The sequence below is a fragment of the Carcharodon carcharias genome, chromosome 5 (genome assembly GCF_017639515.1).
Source record: "Carcharodon carcharias isolate sCarCar2 chromosome 5, sCarCar2.pri, whole genome shotgun sequence".
Classification (NCBI taxonomy): Eukaryota; Metazoa; Chordata; class Chondrichthyes; order Lamniformes; family Lamnidae; genus Carcharodon; species Carcharodon carcharias.
In genome coordinates this window covers 61,001,209-61,023,476 of record NC_054471.1, presented here as the reverse complement: position 1 = coordinate 61,023,476, position 22,268 = coordinate 61,001,209, and the positions used below count along the sequence as shown (strand labels likewise).

At 39.3% G+C, this 22,268-nt stretch overlaps 1 protein-coding gene across 1 annotated transcript in view; it reads left to right on the top strand.

The window, feature by feature from the left end:
• LOC121277874 (pleckstrin homology domain interacting protein) overlaps positions 1-15,078 on the top strand; it is a 246,095-nt gene extending 231,017 nt beyond the window's left edge. Inside the window, exons 39-40 of the mRNA XM_041187625.1 lie at positions 4,570-4,728; positions 9,229-15,078. Of these exons, the coding sequence (XP_041043559.1) occupies positions 4,570-4,728; positions 9,229-9,893 (824 nt within the window). The 3' untranslated portion in view covers positions 9,894-15,078. The remainder of the gene's footprint in view (positions 1-4,569; positions 4,729-9,228) is intronic.
• Positions 15,079-22,268: the final 7,190 nt, after the last annotated feature.

Here is a 22,268-nt window from a genome sequence, read left to right as displayed (position 1 = left end):
TCCAGTGACAAGCTTAAAAGACAGTTGGAGCAGATAGCCACGGAGGTCAATGCCAAGATTTCAGCTCCAAGGACCTGAATGCAGAGCCACAAAATGCTTAATGGCCTCGCATGAGTGGTCAGTGAGTTGCATCTTCAGGTGCCATATCCTACCAACAGGATCACAGAGACTGCTCAAATTACCACATCCTCATCACTCAACTACCAACAGTCCTGAGTCTCATACCTGAGGGCTTCACTTTGCCCTCACAAAATGTGCACTACTGCATGTCCATAGCTCTGAGATAATAAGAGAAAGTGCTGGAAAAACCCAGCAGGTCGGGCAGCTCTGTGGAGAGAGAAACAGAGTTAACGTTTTGAGTCTGTTTGACCATTCTTCAGAGCTTCAGTCATACGAACTCGAAACGTTAACTCTGTTCCTCTCTCCACAGACGCTGTCAGACCTGCTGAGCTTTTCCAGCGTTTTCTGTTTTTATTTCAGATTTCCAGCACAGTATTTTACTTTCATTCACAGCTTTCAGCTTGCACAAACTGCCAGCCATTCAACCACAACAGCTCCATCAGCAAAAAGGATTACACAGCACTCACTAACATACTTGCCTCTCTATTGCAGGATAAGGTGGTAAATAACTGGAAGCAATAAGACCTAACTGGACAGGAACAGGTGCTCATGGATGTCTGAACCCCCATGAAGGAGATGCTGCTGGCCATTATTGGGTCGTCCATTGCTGAGACCGGCAGCAGGGATGAAATCGTTGAATGGCTGTATTGTGATACATAATCCTCCTCTTCGTTTGCCACTTTGCTTTCATCCCAAGCTCTCTTCCGGTTTACAAGCTGTAAATGCTGTAGGCATGAATTTCTTACTTCCCTGTCGCACCCCTACATCACAACCTTATCCTTGTACCTTTTTTCTTTCAGATACACCAAAATGCCTGGCCAGACAGTGGAGGAACAGCAAGAAGACAATGCTGTTGATAACAGCAGCGTCTTTTGATTTCCCACTCACAATCACCCTTTCAGATACTGACACTACACGTGCCTAGGAGGATAGATTAGAGGCAGAATCTGCATATGGTGAGATACAGGGCTGAGGGGTAAGCATAGCTTAGGCCCAACCTCATTGAAGAGCAAGGTCGCACGTAGGTTCTGCTGTGGAGGACTCAGATGAGTACTTCAATTAGGCAGCCTGTGGAAGAATGCTGACGGCTATGCACAACAAAATATGTGGTGATTTGGAAAGCCTGCCAATGTCAAGGAGCATGGAGGAGTCCAGCACCAATTTCGCACACGGCTTTGTGCAGAGCATTGGAGCCTACGCTTTCCAATATGGAAGTGGTAAACATATCAATTTGCACACTTCTGATTCTAACCATAGTGCAGCATTTGATGACCTATGTTGTAACTTCATTACAGTACAAGCAGCAGTTACACAATGGATAAGTGCTGCGGTGGACGCTCAGACCCCTGCCATAATGGCTGTGGTCACAGTGTGCAATGTGTCTCGCAGAGTGTTACAGTAGTCCAGCAATCTGTTCTCCAATACACTGCAAAGTTTGCTGGTGTTCCTCTTCAGGGGAGTGCCAGTGGCTTCTTGGAGCATGACCTTGCTGCCCTTCCTCGGGATGGCAACATTTGTCCTCACACCCCCACTCCACCAGTGTCCTTGCTGTTGCCTGTCAGTCCACATTGCTGCCACCCATGTGCACTACACAGCCGGGCCTTCTGGACCCAGAATTACTTGAGGTCATCCTCCAAGGCCATCTATAGTCACCTCCACCTCCTTAACCTTCTACCAGCCTTGCTGCAGCCTCTTGGGTTGCACTGCAAGACAACATTAGGTCAGGCAAAGTCACATGGAAAAGTGGCATTGAGGGAACGTAGTGCAGTGATTTGTATGCATTATGGGTATGATTTCACTTATACGTTTGTTTTGAAATCTTGATTGCGTGCTGCTTTTTATTTTTGCACTGTAGCCAAGTGGATGGAGTGATGTTAAATGACAGGGGGAAGGTAAGGAGTGGGACCTTTGGCGAGGAGAGAATTAGCTTTGCAGTTACTGGCATCACAATTAGATGAGTTTTGCATAAACCGCCAGGCAGAAAGTGGCTGTTAAGATTGCATCTTCACTTCTTCCTTCTCTTTCTCCTTCTCCATCGTCATGCTGCTGCTCCTTGACCTTAAGCTGTTACTCTTGAGCATCTCTCCATTCACCTGGTGGCAAGGGCTATTACCTCATAAGGGTGTGGTCATACAGCATGCAGCAGGCAACAGAAAATCTTGACACCCCTCTTTTGAGTACTGCAGTACTCCTCCAGGTGGCAGAACCGTTAGTTGTAATCTTCTCACTATGACCCTGTGGAACAGCAAGATCATTTTCAGGTTGGGAATCTGACTGATTGATTTTCACACCTGGCCATTGTTCTTTTCAACAGCAAACTAATTACCATCCCTCCTCCAAGCTCCCTGACCAGTTAGGGAGGGTGGGCAGGTTGACTTGTTCATTCTCTCAAAGAAAGGATTTCTAATTAAAAAGACCATGGCATTGGCCAGAAAAACCCATCAGCACTTGGAATTTTGAGGCTGCAGCGGCCACAGGAGTAGAGAGGAGACTTGGGAAGGTTGCTTCCCAATTCTCTCTCCCTCTCTCTCTCGCTCTCTCTTACCTGGAGGTCCTGCTAAGGGATCTAAGGTACTACAGTGAGGTGAGCTCTCCCAAGGATGGGAGGAAGAAGACAACCTTTCCAATAAAGCATATGTGATGGAAGGGGCCGAGGAAATGAGCAACAGAATTGTGGTTTTTCGAGTCTCGAGACAGTGCACGAGGAGGATCCAGGACCTCAGAAGGTTGGGAAAGGTGAGCGGCATAAAACTTTCAGGTGTCAAGCCCGAAACAATAACTTGCTCAGCATTCCCCTGCAGAACACACTTCAGGTCAACACACCTTGCAGCTCCACTAATTCCTCGCTCTGCAGGTCCTCACATCCCCATCTGAGCAGCCAACACTCTCACTCATGCTCAAACTTTTTCTCTGTCACATCCATGCCTCACAGTCACCTTCACTAATGATGTCTTTGTGTCCTCTCTGTGCAAGCCTTTATGAACGCTCATACCTCTCTGATTTCTACCCATACAGGAGAAGGGAACACACATCTTGCCAAGTACAAACCCAACGCAACATCTGATCCTGGGATGTTCCCATCCCACATGCATCAGAACCCGCCTCCAGCAGCTTGGGCAGCTTGCCCAATGTTTCAGTATGCCATTGGTTTTCCCTATGACATTCAATGTGGAAGCAGGCATTCATCATATACATGCTGTGTACGTGGCTTGCACACCGGTCTTCAGCCACATCATTTGTGGATAGCCCTTGTCATCAAGTAGCCCCCCCTTTGGTTTGCTGTGGTGGCTGAAATGCTACTGGCACAGTGGACTGCTGCAGAATGAAGGCAACATCACTGCTGCCAGGGCTGCATGATTCTCTGCCTATGGTCACACACCAGTTGGACTTGGAGGGAGTGGGATCCCTTTCACTTCCAGTATAGGGCAGTGTTGGCAGGTGCAATATGCATGCAGTCATTGGCACCCTGCACCAAGGGGAAGGCTGCAACCCTCCACATGCTTATCCTCTCTGGAAGGAGAGGACAAATGTAGTTAGTTTTTTTTTGAATAGAGAACTTCATTGACTTCCCTTTCACAACAGTGAATGGCAAGCTGCAAGATGTTGCAACTCAAGTCTGGAAGGAGCCAGATGCATAGATATTTATTGCCAGAGTCACCTGCATGGCCAACGGCAATGTGGTTCTTGCCATGCTCCAAGGTTGCAATTCTGGCTGCAGGAGGTGGCTTATTTCAGTGAGGACGTTATTACTAAAGCACAGGCATCTCACACATTATTCTTCACTGAGGTTTTGGCAGAAGAATTGTTCCCTGAACAAACTGGGCTGACATGGCCTACTGCTGTGAACCTTTCCCCTGCTTTTCCTCACTCTTCCAAAATCTTGTCCTGCTCTGCATTGTCCAAGCCATGCTGCATTCCAAGAGGAATGCCCATTTGGGAGCAAGTAGTTTGTGCAGAAGCCTTGAAATTAGCAAAAAGTCCTGTTGTAGAGTTTTGCAACTGTGAGCAACTATAGGAAGCACCGAACACTTGTAAAATTGTAGCAGAAGCCAGAAGAACTCAACCAGCAAATAATCTGTAAGTAATTGATGATTCCTTTAAATAGCATTGGTGGTTGGGGGACCCTCCTGCTGCTGAATGCGTGTTGTTGTGCTAGGTTAAGAGATAGTGTTGGCTGGCGTGCTAAGCTCCAAAATGACAGTACTGTTGTTAATTTAGTGTTGCACACAGGTTGATGTTATGATTTGCCTGCTCTGCATACTTCCGGTGGATGTTCAGTGCCCGTGTGTGGTGGCCCTCACTAATAGGGCAACTGGCGAAATTTACACACACGTTGCAATCACCTTTTTGGAGTTTTAAAGACCCTTATGCCCAAAAATAGGTGCAAACAAGCCTAATTTCCCACCCATTATGTATTTAAGACCTTTTTCTTTTTAATGTTTGTTTTAGCAGACCATAACGCTAAGCCATCGAAATCCCAGAACAATCTCTGTTATCCTAAACCATCTGAATCAAAACACAATACTCAGACTTCATTGACAGATGAAAAGCCTGAGAAAAGGAGATTAACACGTAGAAATAAATCAACACCGTACAAACAACCTAAAGGCAAGTATCTTAAAACTGGTTTACAGCAACCAATTGCTTGTGTGGTCAAATATCGAATTGTTTGTTTTGATGGACACATCTTAGTGGGAAGCAGTCTTGTAATGTATAGTCATGTTCACGTTTTCAACCAGTACCTAATCTAGCTATAACTGGTTAATTATTAGTATTATGGTAAAGGGAGTCTTCTGCAATGAAAGAACTTACCTTGTCAATGTGTTAGTAACTTCATAAACATAGTTGAGAAGATTTCTTATACCCAACAAAATCATTAAATTGTTCTATTAGAATATGCTTATGATTTCCCTACAAATAGTGCTAATATGTTTACAATATTAATACCAGGTAGCAACCAGTAGAAACTTCACATTATGTTTACAATATTGCCAACACACAACATTCGTGAAATGTTTCTGCTACACTTCCAATGCTTTTAATGCATAGCAACCACAGGACATCTTGCTGCTATGATTACAGTGTTGCTAATGCATGGCAACCAGAAGAAATCTTCCTGCCACATTTGTAATTTTGCATACTCATAGTGAGAGGGCTTTAAACTAAATATGGGGGAGGGAGGGTGGGGGGTGGTAGGGTTCTGGAGAGGGGATACGTAGGCTAACAAAGCAAAATGATATGGCAGCATTGCAGGTCAGCTATTTAGGTAATGATACCCAGAGTGTGACAGAAAGGGACAGAGTGTACAACATAAAAAAAGCAGCAAATAGGGTCAAAGGGGGAAAAATGGTAAAAAGGCAAAATATATGGCTCTTCACTTGAATGCAGGTAGTATTCGGAACAAAATAAATGAATTAACAGCACAAATAGAAGTTAATAGGTAGGATCTTATAGCCATTACAGAGATGTGGTTACAAGGAGATCAAAGCTGAGAACTAAATATTTAGGAATATGTGATTTTTCGAAAGGACAGACAGGAAGGAAAGGGTGATGGGGTAGCTTTGTTAGTATGAGATGGGAATAGAACAATAGCAAGAAATGATCTTGGATTGGAAGATGTAGAATCCATATGGGTGGAGTTAAGAAATAACAAGGCGAAGAAGACACGGTGGGAGTAGTCTATAGGCCCCTAACAGTAGCAATACTGTAGGACAGAGAATAAATGAGATAATGAAAGCAAGTAAAAAAGACAGTACATTAATCATGGGTGACTTTAATCTTCATGTAGATTGGGAAAATTAAATTGGCAGAGGAAGCCATGAGCAAGAATTCATAGAGTGTAGGACAGTTTCCTAGAACAATATGTTGTGGATCTAACCAGGGATCAGGCTATTTGGATTTGGTAAGGTGTAAGGAGACAGTTTAATAAATAATCTCACAGTAAAAGATCCTCTAGGAAACAGTAACCATAACATGCTGGAATTTAGCATTCAGTTTGAGAGTGAGAAACTTAGGTCGGAAACATTTGTGCTAAACTTAAATAAGGGTAATTACAAAGGAATGAGGCCAGAATTTGCTGCAGTAGACTGGGAGAGGGTTTAGCAGAAAAGACGGTTGATGAACAATGGCAGATGTTTAAGAAAATAGTTCATGACTCTCAACAAAGATATATCCCAGTGAGAAGGAAGTATTCTAGGAGGAGGATAAACCAACTGTGGTTAACCAAGGAAGCTAAGGATAGTATCAAATTGAAAGAAAAGACATACATTGTGGCAAAGATTAGTGGTAACCCAGAGGATTGGGAAAGTTTTAAAAACCAACAAAAAATGACCAAAAAAAAGGAGAAACTCAACTGTGAGAGTAAACTAACAAGTAATATAAAAACGAACAGTAAGAGCTTCTTTTAAGTATATCAAAAAGGAGAGGCCAATGTGAACATAGGCCCCTTAGAGAATGAGGCTGGGGCAATAATAGTGAGGAACCAGGAAATGGCAGAGGAGTTGAATAAATACTTTGCATCAGTCTTCACAGTAGAAGATACTAATAGCATTCCAAAAATATTAAATAATCAAAAGGAAAAAAGGGGTGGAGGAAATAAATAGTATAACTATCACTAGAGAAAAAGTTCTAGGGAAACTAATGGGGCTAAAGGCCAATAAATCCCCTGGACTTGATGGGTTGCATCCTAGGATATTAAAGGAAGTAGCTCCATAAATAGTGGAAAAGTCCCAGAAAATTGGAAAACTGCCGTTGTAACACCTTTATTCGAAAAAGGAGACAAAAAAGGTAACTATAGGCCAGTTGAATTAAGGTCCATCATTGGGAAAATGTTAGAGTCTAATATAAAGGATGTAATAGCAGAGCATTTAGAAATGTATAATATAATCAAGCAGAGTCAGCATGGCTTCATGAAGGGGAAACCATGCCTGAAAATTTATTAGAATTCTTTGAGGAGGTAACAAGCAGATAGATAAAGGGGAGCCAGTAGATGTAATACAGTTGGGTTTCCAAAAGGCGCTCAATAAGGTACTGCACATAAGGCTACTTAATAAGATAAGAGCCCCATGGTGTTGGGTTAGTATATCAACAAGGATAGAGGATTGGTTAACTAATAGATAACAGAGAGTTGGGATAAGGAGGGCATTTTCAGGATGGCAACCTGTAACTAGTGGAGTGCCACAGGGATCAGTGCTGGGGCCACAATTATTTACAATATATATTAATGACTTAGATGAGGGAAGTGAATGCACTATCGCCAAGTTTGCAAATGACACAAAAATAGATGGAAAGGCAAGCGGTGAGGGAGACACAGAGTCTACAGAGGGATATCGACAGGTTAAGTGAGTGGACAAAAACTTGGCAGATGGAATATAATGTGGGAAAATGTAAGGTTATGCATTTTGGTAGGAAGAATAGAGGAGCTGAATATTATTTAATTGGAGAAAGCTGCAGCACACGGATTTGGGAGTCCTCATGCATGAATCCTAAAAAGCTAACAAGTTCAGATAATAGGGAAGGCAAATGGAATGTTGGCCTTTATTTCAAAGAGAATGGAGTATAAAAATAGGGAAGTCTTGCTAAAATTATACAAGGCACTAGTTAGACCACACTTAGAATACTGTTAACGGTTTTGGTCCCCTTATCTAAAGAAAGATATACTGGCATTGGAGGTAATCCAGAGAAGGTTCACTAGGTTGATTCTGGGTATGGAAGGCTTTTCTTATGAGGAGAGGTTGAGTAGGTTGGATCTGTACTAATTGGAGTTAGAAGAATGAGTGGCGACTTTATTGAAACATATAAGATTTTTAGGGGGCTTGGCAGGTAAGATACTGAGAGGTTGTTTCCCCTTGTGGGAGACTCTAGGACCAAAGGGCATAATCTCAGAGAAAGGGGTCACCCATTTAAGACAGAGATGAGGAGGAATTTCTGCTCTGAGGGTGGTGAATTCTTTACCACAGAAGGCTGTAGAGGCTGGGTCGTTAAGTATATTCAAGGCTGAGACAGAAAGGTTTTTAATCAGTAAGAGAATCAAGGGTTATGGATAAAAGACAGGAAAGTGGAGATGATGATTATCAAATCGGCCCTGATCTCATTGAATGGCAGAGCAGACTTGATGGGCCAATTGGCCTACTTCTGCTCCCACGTCTTATGGTCTTAACCAGACCATATGCTAATTATATCTGGTATATTAGTTGTTTGCAAAACTCCTCTGAGCTGGGGTACCTTTGCAGTAACAACACTTTATATTTATATGGTGCCTTTAATGTAAAACAAAATCCAACAAACTTCATAAAGGAACTAGGTAAGGTAATGCAAATTTTTAGAATTGGTAACATAGAGGAAATTCTAGAGGAAGCTCTGCTGTGACTGGTCAGACAAAGGGAGGTTAGGATATAAAACTGGGCAGGCTTGGAGATCAAAAGGTTACAGGATTGGCTATAGGATTGGAGGATTATGAAAGGATTTGAAGATTAAGGTAAGGATTTTAAACTTAATGCATTATAATACAGGGACCTAGTGCAAGTCAATGAATAGAGTCATGGTCAAGGATCATTGTGGAATTGGATATGGATGACCAAGTTTTGGTAAAGTTAGAATTTATAAAAGTAGAAGATGGAAGACCAACAAAATCAAGATTTGACTTCTGAATCTATAATAATAACACCTAACGTTTATATAGTGCCTTTAATGTCTAATTTTCCAAAAGTGCTTTGCAACTGAGGTAGATAGGGCACTGGATACCAAGCCATGGAGGGAGATATTAGGAGGGGTGAATAATAGCTTTTCAAAAAGATAGGTTTTGAATAGGTTTCTAAAAAGAAAATGCAAGGGTTTAGGATAGGAGTTGTCAAATTAGGATCATGTTTGCTTATTAATTGTAATTAAATTGAAGATGATAATAAAATTATCCAACCATGCCTAAGAGTGAACAACCTTATACCTTTTACCCAAACTTAACTTGTGCAACATTAATTTAAGAAATATGGAAAATTAGCTGTCAGATTCAATTGAATTATTCAGAGTATAATGCACATTGTTTACATTTTATCATACCTTTATATGTGTGCTTTCTTAACATATATGTATTTGTTTTCCCTTTAATCTAAGGTGACATCAAAGCTGAATCTTCAACACAGAAGACCCCACAAATAAATGGACACAGTGTATGTATCTCTGAACCTGTCATTAAGAGAGGTCCTGGTAGGAAACCACAGGAAGTAAAAAGTCTTAAAGGACCTGGTAAGAAAAGAGGTAGGAAAAGTAAAAAAGAGCTACTTAGTATTGAACAAGAAAATGAAATGAAGAAAGCAGAAGTCAAAAAGGACACGTCGAATGAGAATGGTGAAGAAGCTACCTCAGAAAGCAGCTCTAGTTCAGAGAGCAACACACAAAGAAAATCTTTGCAGAAGAAGCCAACAAGAGGCAGGAAACCCAAAGGAAAGAGTCTACAAGCTAAATCCAAATTGACAGTTGCTGCTAAACGTAAAATGCAGACAAGGAGCAACAGGCGGAAGCATGAGGAGCCTATGGAGCCCATTGAGCCTATAGAGCCTGTGGAAGATGACAAAAGGACTGAGGAAGCCATGGGCTCTAAATCTGTCATGAAAACGAGGAATCAAGGTAGACGGACAACATGCTACAATGAGGAGGATTCAGAGGAGGAGCAAAGGCAGCTACTGTTTGAAGATTCCTCTTTAACTTTTGGAACATCCAGTAGGGGCAGGCTGCGGAAACTGACTGAAAAAGCAAAGGCTAACCTGATTGGTTGGTAAACAACTGTAGGGTTTTGTCTACTCAATGAGGCTTCTTGTTTAGACAAGAACAGGTAAGGGATTGGTGCACTTGAGGTCACTGCATTCTCACTTGCAGACAGGTTGAAGATGTGACTTGAATTTGGTTTAATCAGAAGGCCAAATGAGCAAGGACTGATTTCTTTAAAAACCATTTAATCTTTAGAGAGTTAAAAATCTTGTTTGATATTCTTAGTTACTGGCTGGTGCACTATGTCAACACACAAATCTTTGATGTTTTGCCAGCATTAATTCATGGTAAAATATTGGCATTTTGATGTACATTTTCATCTTCTACTTCCATCTTCTGTTCTCTGAAGAACCGCAGATTCGGGCTTTGTTTTGGTTGTCGGGGCAAACTTGCAGACTAGAGGGTTGGGATCAGTTAGTATTTGCATTTGACAAAACTGTAACAATTAATGATTGGCAATTGGTTGCCACTAAATTTGACAAGTTCCTTTTTAAAAATGCCTTTTAAACTTATGAGTTTCATTATTTTATGTTCAGAGATATTTTAGGTATTCCATTCTGTTTTTAAACTGTTATTTGTACCTACCAAGAATTTATAAGTCATCTAAAATAATAAATTCAAATACATTCAAAATGTGATTGTCATGTTTCAGTATCCCTGAAAGCACATGTAATATTTAGGTTAAATGTTTGCAGCCCCCAAAAGTCTGCATTAATGGTCAAATACTTCCAAAAATGTACTATGGTCAGTATTTTTTAAATCCTTTAGCTATTCCTTAAATTTCTTAATGTTGGGACACATTTAAATGTATAGTAATATTTACCTTCTATACAAAATTTAACACATCTATGTTGCATTGTCTTGCATCTTTTAAGGAAAAGGTTAGAATAGTTTTGTTTATTGTTAATTGGTTTGTACATCTGCAAATGTGCCTCACTCTTCAATGAGCATATTTAAGTTGAAGTCCTAAATGCCAAGTTGGTAAGGATGTTAAAAGATGACTTTACTCTTATTTTGAGTCTGAAAATATATGCCATCAAATAATTTTCCACTTACATGCCTTACATTTCTAGTTTATGATAATTTCATATACTCATTCACAGTCATAAAATGTTTGAAAGTGTTTGCACCACTAGTTATGTGTAATTATCTGCTCATTACTACTAAACAGGTATAATCGTATTTTTTGTCGCCAAAAATACATTTAGATTTTTCAGGTTGTACTTCACCTCCCCCCTCCTCCTCCACAACTTAACAATCAGTCCTTGCTTATTTGTCAGTCACAATGTACTGCAGAGACTTGACTTCAAGTGCATTTGGGCATCTGCAATTCAAGCTTTCCAAAGAATTGCTCAAATAGCCTGTCATGTTCCCACTATTCTGAAGCAATTGTAAGCTGCTTCTCCCATTTATTGAATGTAGAGGCAAACAAAAAAAAAAGACTGCATTGCACTGGAACCGAGTGGTTGTCTCTTGCTTACCTTACACAATCAGGAAAAAAAAAACTGTTGCCGAAGAAAAAAAGGAGACTGGTTTTAATTATGTTTTCGCTTATGTGGACACACACACACACACACACACACACACACACGAATTGTATATTGTAAGTAGAAAAAATATTTTAAGATATAGTACAGGGATGGGGTTGAGATGTGCCATCTGTCCAAATGGCTTTATAGCACACTCACATATAAACGCTTTATAAAGGGTTTATAAGAACATGCCCAGCTCCTTTATTGGTTGGGGAAGGTTATGAGATTTTAGAATTACCAAGCATGTGAATCGTGCTGAAATTTCCAGACTTGTATAGTTTGTGAGAATTTCCCCCACCCCTTCAACAATACAGGATTTCATGGGAACTTGGTACGCAATTAACAAATGTCATGGTTTAAAGGTCCCATTGTATATGAATATTAGCTCAATTATGCTTACTTGGGCTTTCTAGGGAGAAACATTCATTCCATGCAGTAATCTGTTCTGGAGCTTGCACCCTATTTTCTGATTTTAAAAAAAGTTGGCTTTTTTGTAATCAGTAATTAAGTGGTCAAATTACTTTTTATTGGATGTTTGCAAATAGTACATTACTACACAGTGTCGTTTTTGTGCACTTTCTGCCTATGTCTGTTATGCTACATTAAGTCAGTATCTTCCCTCAAAAGGTATAGCATTTGGTGATTGTGCCTTGAATATATCATTTTTTCTATTTTCTTGTTAATGGTTAGGGCTGGGACAAAGATTATTACACTCCCGAGGTTTTCTACCTTTTGACACCACCATATGTAAATAACAAGCAAAACTGTGTTTTTAAACATGAGAGCACAGATAATTACTTTTGAAAGTGATGAGATGCCATGCGCCGCATGCAGTAAATGTATACATGATTGCAGATCGTTTTTCTTCCAAACTGCCAAATAATGTAAACAGTGCATTCTAAAGCAGAATATTTCTTTAAGACACTTAAGAATTTTGTCCCAGTTCTGAGTTCCCCTTGGCAACCTAAGGGCGATGTTTGATTTGACAGTAATCTTCTCACTGGGATGAGCTTGTTTTCATTTGCTATTCATTTTTCTGAAGTAATGTGACAGTTTTTATTTCTTGGTTTACCATTTCTGTTTGATTGGATTTTTAAAACAAATAGTTGTTTTTAAATAAGCCTCACCATCTTGCCTGTTATTTTTGTATTAACTTGTTAAGAAAACAATTTTGCAATTCCTCACTTACAAATACTACAGATATTTAGAGGAGAGTCATACTCATTAAGATACCAGTATGTTATATCCAGTCAAGTTTGAGACTGTTGCTATGATATGTCCCCATACATCATTCTGACTTCTGTTTAAATATCTGCTTCTGTTTAATTTTTTTTAATAGCCAGTGAACCAAGAAATAATTGTCACTCTCTGTCCAAGTTTAATGTGACCTTGTTTCATTCTTACTGGTCCTTAACAGTAATGCTCCCACAAACTGAATTAAAATGTCTCTTTCCCTTTTGTATTTCTTTGTCAAACATGGTGTAAATAAAATAATGGATAATTGGGTTTTGAGGCCATATAGAACCCTTAGATTAGGTTAACATTTTAATTCACTCACTGATATGCTTGTCATATAACGTATACTGTGTTTGGAATTTTACTTGAGCTGTTGCCGTTTTGTGAAAATTTGTGAGTTTCTAGAGGTTTTAAGAGCATTTTGGAACATCGGTGCGTAACCAAAATGGTACTTATTTTGAGAACTATTTATCCTCTTGATACATCATTACAGTGGTTTATCAAAAATTATTTGCAGCGGAATACAGGAAACTCCTTACACCGTATATATTATATATACTTCCTTTATACTGTTCATATCTGCAGAACAGCATTTTGCCATTTCCCTTAGGATCTTTATTCCGATCCTATTTTTAAAATAAAACTTAATTCAAGAAAATTGTTTCATGAGAGGTTGATCTTTGTCTTTATTAAGTTTGAGCATTCACAATTTATTTGTATTTGAACCTGCAGCCAAGGTACACGAGCTGCTTCCTCCTTCACCTATGGTGGATTGAAAGAGTAAAAATGAATGTATTAAGTTTCTTAATATGTTAATATATGTATTTTGGTTACATGGATGAAATAAAGTGAAGAAAATGTATGTAAATATTGCACAAAACACCCACTTTTATGAAAAATGTAAAGTATTGATTTTGTTTATGCTGGCATTCCCCTCCATTTACAATTATGGTACCATTTTGGTATCTATTCTAAAAGTCAGCCTCTATACTAAGAAGGCACAGACATTTGCCTAAAGTACATGACTTGCATGCTTAACTTAATGGTTGAAAGGCATTTTTTGCGACCTATACTAACCTTTTCTTCCCCTTACCCCCTTGAAATTAATGGAAATTCCAGAGCATGCTCCGTAGTATAGTACAATATCATATACACCTGTATCTTGACTGTTCATTTTTTTATATAAATCGGAGAGTCAAATTTTAAAAAAGTACAATTATAACTGTACTTGTATATTTTATATTTCACACGCCTGAATTTTGTAGATTGAAATTTATATGTTTTAAGAATTCAGACTCTTAAAACTAATTTGCCAACATCTTATTTTGATACTATTAACTAAGATAACAAATAAAAATAGTTCCTACTTAGCTTTTTTTTCTCGACTTGTTCAATATCTAGTGGTGCCTGTTTTTAATACATGACATGTGATTCTCCCACAATTTTTAACTACCTGATCATAAATCTATCTCCCATCTGTAAACTTATATAATCTTGGCCTCGTTAACACCATAAGATGCAAGGGGGTAGGAGTGTTCCTAACAGCACCACATTAAAACCACAGTCACCATTTCTCATGCCCTTAACCCTCTCCATTCACCATCACCACCTTCCATTCCTATCTTAGTCACTGATACCTCTTTTCCAGCCCACGTTAATATATCCTTAGAATAGTTGCAGGCAATGCAGTGGCCTGATGATTGAAACCTCTGCCGGTGTTCTGCCTGCGAACACCCAATATAGGCACCTTGAGCCAACTTACTCAGATGCAGGGATCTTACCTCCTTTGCTTATTTTTAGCCCTTTTGAATTTCTAGCTCTTATGTTTGACTGTCCAGGATTGAATAAATCAACGATAAAAACAGAACAATGCTACATAAAACACAGCTAATATGCAAAAAGAAGTGATTCTGAGAAAAATAAGTATTTTGGAAAACTCAGTCGTCATTAGGCTTGTTTACTGAGTTTTAAGGACATTTTGTTGGTAGCATTTGATAAGAGCATTAATCAGTTTCACATTTCCTTTTTCTGTTATAATTGCAGTAAATATTGTTTAGGTAGTATCATAAATTTTATATATGTCTTTGGACTATTAAAATCTTTCTTCTTCTCTATGCCAGGTTTAATTGGATGATTTCTAAGATGGCTAGGAGCAATATTTCAAGCTTTTGTGACAACAACACCTGTGGCTGTTCCATTTAAAAAAAACCTCAAGTCTTGAATTTCACTGCTAGTGCACTACAGCTCAGTAGTGTACAGATTTGATATTTAGGCAATATTCATCCAACTAGCAGCAATACTGGTCAATGCATTGCCGTAAATAATTTCAAAGATGCGAAATGTTTGTGTGCAATTGTTTTTCAAAAGTACTTACAATGCAGCTATGATCTATCTGGATTCTAAAATAAACAGGTCGCTTTCTATCGTAGAGCAGGTTGCATTAATTTCAATGTTTTTCTGAAAATTGTTCTTAAGTGTCATGGCTGAGTTTTTTTTTCTCTTCCTCAAATCACCAAGCCATCCATTCACAGGTTCCTACCAGTGGCAAATGAGAAGTCCATTAAGAGGAACTGGATGTGTATAAGGTGACTTCTTTCTCTGCACTTCTACGGGGCTACACCTAAACCTCAATTTCCACTCATAACAACCACAGAGCGTCACTGAGCAGTGAGTGCGGGTTACAAAATCATACCTGAAGGTTTGTGCCCCCAACTCTTAGCGTACACATGTCATGGCCAAAAAAAAAAATACTGGGATTTTGCAGGTGAACATCAACCGTGATTAAAAAAAAGGGCCCAATGATTCTTCACTTTCTTGCCAGTAGCACCGCTCACCATTTGAAAGTAGAGAGTAGAAAATAAAACTATCTAAGTGATACCATTAAGATTTCTAATCAATGTATTGTTTTCTTTGAATGTTAACTTTTTTGCATTGCAGGACTTTTATTTCCTATTGTAACAGTCTTGCTTCCAGCTACATTTCCTTTTGCATCTTCTAAAGAATAGAAATTTATTTTGGTGTTCCAATGGTGTATTTTAGATTTTGAGGAGTAACAGCTGTTCTTGAGGATTAAGAAATGTCTATGTGACCATGTCCCATGCATTCGCACCAGTGCTTATTTCAGGATCCACATTTGATGGCTATGTCTTAGGAAGGCTATGTCTTAGAAATAGAACATTAGAAATAGGAGCAGAAATAAGCTGTCCAGCCCCTCGCACCTGCTTCGCCAATGCTAGCCCTTCACAAATGAAGCTTCTGGTGGCCAACCTTCAGAGAATTCATAATAAATGGTTCTTTCAGCAAAGGTCATTATCAAAATAAACTATTGAATCAATGAATCCTTCTAAGTCACCACCAGTGAATACATAACCAAATCAGCCAAGTAAAAAGTCAAGTAATCACCCCCTACACCTCAACCCTCTCCCACGGCACCTTCCCATGCAACCGCAGAAGGTGCAACACCTGCCCCTTTACTTCCCCCCTCCTCACCGTCCAAGAGCCCAAACACTCCTTTCAAGCGAAGCAGCATTTCACTTGCACTTCCCTTAATTTTGTCTAATGCATTTTCTGCTCCCAATGTTGTTTCCTCTGCATTGAAGAGACCAAACGCAGACTGGGTGACCGCTTTGCAGAACACCTTCGGTCTGTCCACAAGCGTTACCCAGACCTCCCTGTCGCTTGCCATTTCAACACACCACCCTGCTCTCATGCCCACACGTCCGTCCTTGGCCTGCTGCATTGTTCCAGTGAAGCTCAACGCAAACTGGAGGAACAGCACCTCATCTTCCGACAAGGTACTTTACAGCCTTCCGGACTCAATGTTGAGATCAACAACTTTAGATCATGAATTCTATCCTCCTTCCCCACCCCCTTTCTGATCCCCCTTTTTCCAATAATTTATATCTATTTTTCTTTTCCCATCTATTTCCATTATTTTAAAATGTTTTTCCGTCCATTGTTTTATCTCTACCTTTTAGCCTATTTCGATACCAGCCCCCCACCACACCCCCACTAGGGCTATGCTCGCCCTGCTTTCCACCCTTAATGTCCCCATTAGCACATTTCTTAGATAATATCACCACCGTCAACACCTCTTTGTCCTTTTGTCTATGACATCTTTTGGCAATCTCCACCTATCACTGGCCTTCTATCCAGCTCTACCTGTCCCCCTCCCCACCTTAAACCAGCTTATATTTCACCTCTTTTCTATTTCTCCTTAGTTCTGATGAAGAGTCATTCGGACTCAAACGTTAACTGTATTCCTCTCTGCAGATGCTGTCAGACCTGAGTTTTTCCAGGTATTTTTGATTTTGTTCTAAATCAGTCAAGTAGTTGACCACAAATTTATCAAACATCAAAATAGGGGCGTGTTTGTAAAGTCAACATATTTATCATTTTCCCTTTAGGATAGCAGCATCAGATCAACAAAACACAGAACTTTTCCAAGGTGATAGGATTGCCAAGAGAGCTAAACATTGTAAATGGCACCAATGTGTTGTTCAGACAGTTAAGCCTGCCAGTTCCAGACCAAGCATGTGTACTGTTGTCCTTTAGTGACATTGTTCTGAAATGTGAAACTTGCAGTGGCCTTACGCAGCAGAATGTGCACTTAAATAAAAACAGAACGTACAAGAAGCACTAAGCAGCCTAGGAAGCAACTGTGGAGAGAGAGAGAGATAGCGTTAATGTTTCAAGCCATTGGTCAGAACCCATAGATTTCCAGCATCTGCAGTATTTTGCTTTTTTTTTTTTGCTTTCCTCTCTCCACAGATGCTGCCTGAACAGTTGAATGTTTCAGTATAACAAATTTCTGTCCACAACTAAGTAAGACCTCTCAAGTCTGATGACCACATTCTGCTTTTGAGCGTTTTGATGAGGCAATTGCTGCATGTTCTGCACCGCAAGGTATGAATGTCAGCTTACTTAGATATTACATGCAGTATTTTATCCCTGTTCGGGCTTTTAACTGCCGATGAAATCTTAAAACTATGCCTGTTATAAGCACATTCAAAAATATTAGTATAGAATAATAATTGCAGTCTTTAACATTTGGGTTGTAACTTTTTTATTCGTTCATGGGCTGTGAGCGTTGCTGGCTAGGCCAGCATTTATTGCTCATCCCTAATGCCCTTGAGCTGGGCAATAAATGCTGGCCTAATAATTGATGCTAATAACAGGAGAAAAATTACATAATAATAGAGGCTATCTGACAAACTTAGGAATCTATCAAGCATCTAAATAGACTTTGAAAAGAAAAGTGTACCACTTTTTTTCAGTAACATAACCCTTCTTTATTTATAATACACAGAGTACAACTAATTGGAGAAATTGTAACTTGTGTTCCTAAAGAATTGGCAATAATTAACAGCCAGCAAGGCTACCTGATTTAGAACTAAACTTCCAATTTCTCATCCTTTGTTTCAGAAAAACTTAAGCATTAATTTTAATTGATGCAATTGTATTATAAGAATATGTTACATGCACACAAATGTGTCCACATCCTATTGCAAAGTTCAATCAGCAACAAACCAATAAGGTGGAATTTTATTGTGATGGGAGCAGGGCCATAAATGCTGCGAGCAGTTAAAAGTCCATTGACTTCGGCGGGACCATAAAAAGCTGCCGGCATAAAATTCCACACTTAATGTGTAAATCTTAAGTCAAATTTGAAGACTTCAAAGATTAAACTCTGGAATGTCAACAGTTCTTTAAAGTTATTTTTTTAAATGACAAATATTGCAGCTGACTGCTGAAAATGGCAAATCTAGGCAGCACAAAGAAAATTTAAGGCAGTAATAATATTATTTTTGACTGATAAGTAATATTCACTAAGTCCTTATTACTGCCCTCATTTCATTCAGGCCAATAATCAGTACCTTAAGACTTGCAGTGGACCAGCTAATGTTGTTATAATAACACAAGTAAACATTTTCATGTGCTTTTATATCCTAATTTCCAAACTCTATTTTGAATGATACAGAACCAAATTACTTTGAATGGAAAATGTTTACATAGTAGAAGCACCTTTAAGAAAATTTGCTGTGGCAGAAATGGAAAGAAATTTGGCATGGGGCAATTTATCTTGTACTGCCAGTGGGGGATGTCAATATTAGAAACGCACCAATCTATTAAATATGTGGTAAAAAAAAATCCTCTGTTGTTACCAGGTTAGGAGTGAACTCCATTCTTTGTCCCACTCCTGGGTTGGTTATAACAGTTTGAATTTAGAAAGGTGACATTACCAGTTCAATAGTTATATATTTAACTGTGTGTAACTCCTGTAAGAAATAAGCCAGCCAGGTTCCTTAAGTTAACAAGTAAAGAGTTAGTTTTATTGCTAAAACTCACTTAGAAAAAGTGGCAGAAATTATTAATAAAATATTTAAAAAGTACAAATATGTACAACTACCCACGAATGCAAAAGCAACACACACATCCCCACCACCACATCCCCCTCCCTGCCCAAAGCATGCAAAAGATAAAATAAAACTCTACAGACTATCTGACCTTAAAACTTGGCCAAGTAAAAGTCAGGAAAAACTGATTCACTGATTATCCGGATGCTTGTTTACAGCTGAGGGGTCACTTTCCACAGTAGCTGCTGGTACTTTGGTTTCTCAAAGGAGCAGGGAGCAGTCATGGCTGGATGATTCTCTTTTCTCTCGGAGACACAGATGTTGATTTGGAATCTTCCTATAAGAATTCTCAGTTTGCAGCAATGAAATCTTCTGGTGGGTTTTCAAACCACAAACAACTCAGCTTTGATAAGTGAGGTTTCAGAAAAAAAGAGGGGATAAGTCTGTAAACCTTTCTGAGCCTGTGACAGACCGACTGTTAGTTAAAATTTAGTATATTTTATACCCAAGAGCTGGATCATGTGACCTCTCTGGTTTCAGTCTGGGCTTATTTTAGCCACTGTCTCTTAGAGTTCTATAGACTTTCTGTCCCCATAAAGCAACTTGTGTCCTTTACACATGCAACGTAGTAACTTCTATAGGCCAGTGTCCTTTGTTTAGCAAAAGTGGGTTTTTTTTTAAAAAAAAAACAATGTTCTGTCTCTCTGTCCCTATATCCAGCTGATGACATTATATATTTATATTCTATATGACACATCTTCATAATGCCTCCAAAATGTGTTTTGTCAGCTTCAGAAAGAATATCTCTAACTACCCCATGATGGCCTTAAGCCATAGCCTATCTTAGTGAGATGCTTGGTTTATTGTCAAATTATAGACTCATAGGCCTATGAAACTAGATTAAGACTGCTTTGTCAATTGAAATGTTTTAGCTGGCTGACAGGAAATTGTTTTTCTATTATTCTGGCCTCAAAAATGCAAATACAATGTACAGCCCTAAAAAGTACAATGGAGAAAAGAACTGGGGTAAAAAATCTTTTTTTGCTTAAGAAAGCTTCTTGAGTGAAAGGACCTTACAATGGTATTGCACAATAACAAATATGCTAGGAAAACTAGGATAATAACTGCTGCAGATATTCATATGACTAATTGAACAAAAAATGGTTGTCCATTTCAATACTTAAAGATGCAATATCTTTTTTATCAGCCTAGTTTTGAAAGGTCTCACATTGGGTGGAATTCTCTGGTCCCGTCCGTGGCGGGCATCGTTACGGGCGAGGCGGGAAAATTTGGAGAGCGGCCGGAAAATCTCAGCCATTATTCTCAACACATTTCAACCCCCCACAGTAGGCTACTTTTCTTTCAAGGGAGCTCACTTCTAAATGAAGCCGTCTAGAATAAAAAGTAAATATTGCCATTATGATAGAAACTGATAACATAACTTAATTACTTTAAAGAGAAGCATTCTGAAATACGTTTAGCATATCACTATACACTTTTATATTGCAATACTTATGAACGTGTATATTGACCAATATTTATTGCAAGAAAGAACTATGTACTTTTATAAGCTTACAAAAGAAATATTCCTTTTCGCTTGGTGAAAATATCAGTATTGGGTAGATATTCCTCCCATTGTTTGGAACACACAACTCTTTTACTGACAACACTTTGCTCTTACTTACCACTTTTCATTCGAATGAAGGGAAGTTGAAATTTAAGGTTCAGTGGCTCAAGCAGAACGTGGTCATCACTTGTGGTTGGAAATTTGTTCTATAAACTGTTCATCAAAGAGGTTAGGTCTAGTAAAGCCATGACATTAATGAATGGCGAAGTAGACTTGAGTGGGTGAGTGGCCTACTTCTGCTCCTATTTCATATGTTCTTGTAGCCATAGTATTTATTTGGCTGGATCAATTAAGTTTCCGATCAATGGTAACTCCCATAATGTTGAGGTGGGGAATGCCCAGGGGAGATGGTTATATTATCTCTTGTTGGAGATGGTCATTGCCTGGCACTTGTGTGTTGTGAATTCTACTTGCCCCATATAAGTCCAAGTCTGAATGTGTTTCAGGTCTTGCTTTAAGCAGGCACCGACTGTTGTTATCTGACGAGTTATGAAAGGAACTGAACACTCACCAGAGAACATCCCCTCTTCTGATCTTATGATGGAGAGAAGGTTATTGATGAAGCAGCTGATTGAGCCATGGACACTACCCTGAAGAACCCCTGCAGTGATGTCCTGGGGCTAAGATGATTGGCCTCCAATGAACACAGCCATCTTCCATTGTGATAGATATGACCCCAACCAGTGACATGTGATACTACTCATCTTACCAAGAAACCCACCTCCTATTCCCTTGACTCCTTGCTGACTACCCACTTTCCCTTTTTGGCCCCCACGTTAACTGACATTGTTAATGGTTCTTTCCCCTTCAGATTTCCCGTCAACACACACCTCAAAAAAAAAACAACCCTTGATCGCTCAGCACTTGTTCTGCTCCATCACCAATCTCTCTTTTCTCTCCAGAATCTTTGAACGTGCTGCCACTTCCTAAATCCATGTCCACCTTTTCTAGAACTCCATGTTTGAATCCTTCCGGTCTGTTTCAGCCCATGTCATAATGTCAAAAAAGCTCTTAGCCACGTTATAAGTAACATCCTATGTGACTATGACCACGGTAAACTAGCTTGCCTTGCCCTTCTCGACCTATCTGCAGCCTTTGACAATGTTGACCTCACCATCCTCTTCCAACACCTCTCCGCTGATGGCCAACTGGGTAGAACTGCACTTTCTTGGTTCCATTTTTACCTATCCACTCATAGCCAGAGAATCACTTCCATAGTTTCTACTCCCTGCTCCTGTTTCATTACCTTTGGTGTCATTGATAGATCTATCCTTAGCTCTCCACTATTTCTCATCTGCATACTGTCCCTCAACGACATTATCCAAAGTCACATTAGTTTCCACATGTGTACTGATGACATCTGGTCTATCTCATTACTACCTTTCTTGAAACTCCCAATGCCAGTAAATTATCAGACTGCATTTTTGACATCAAATACTGGATGAGTGTAATTTTTTTTCCAATGAAATATTGAGAAGACCAAAGTCATTGGGCAAATATTACCAACTTAGACCATGTTGAAATGGTGGAATCTGACTCCATGAATAGCATGCCCAGCAGTTGCTGTCTATCAGAACAAACCAATTATCACTCTGCCTTCAGACTCCCAAACCAATTAAGGAGAGAGGGAGGGAG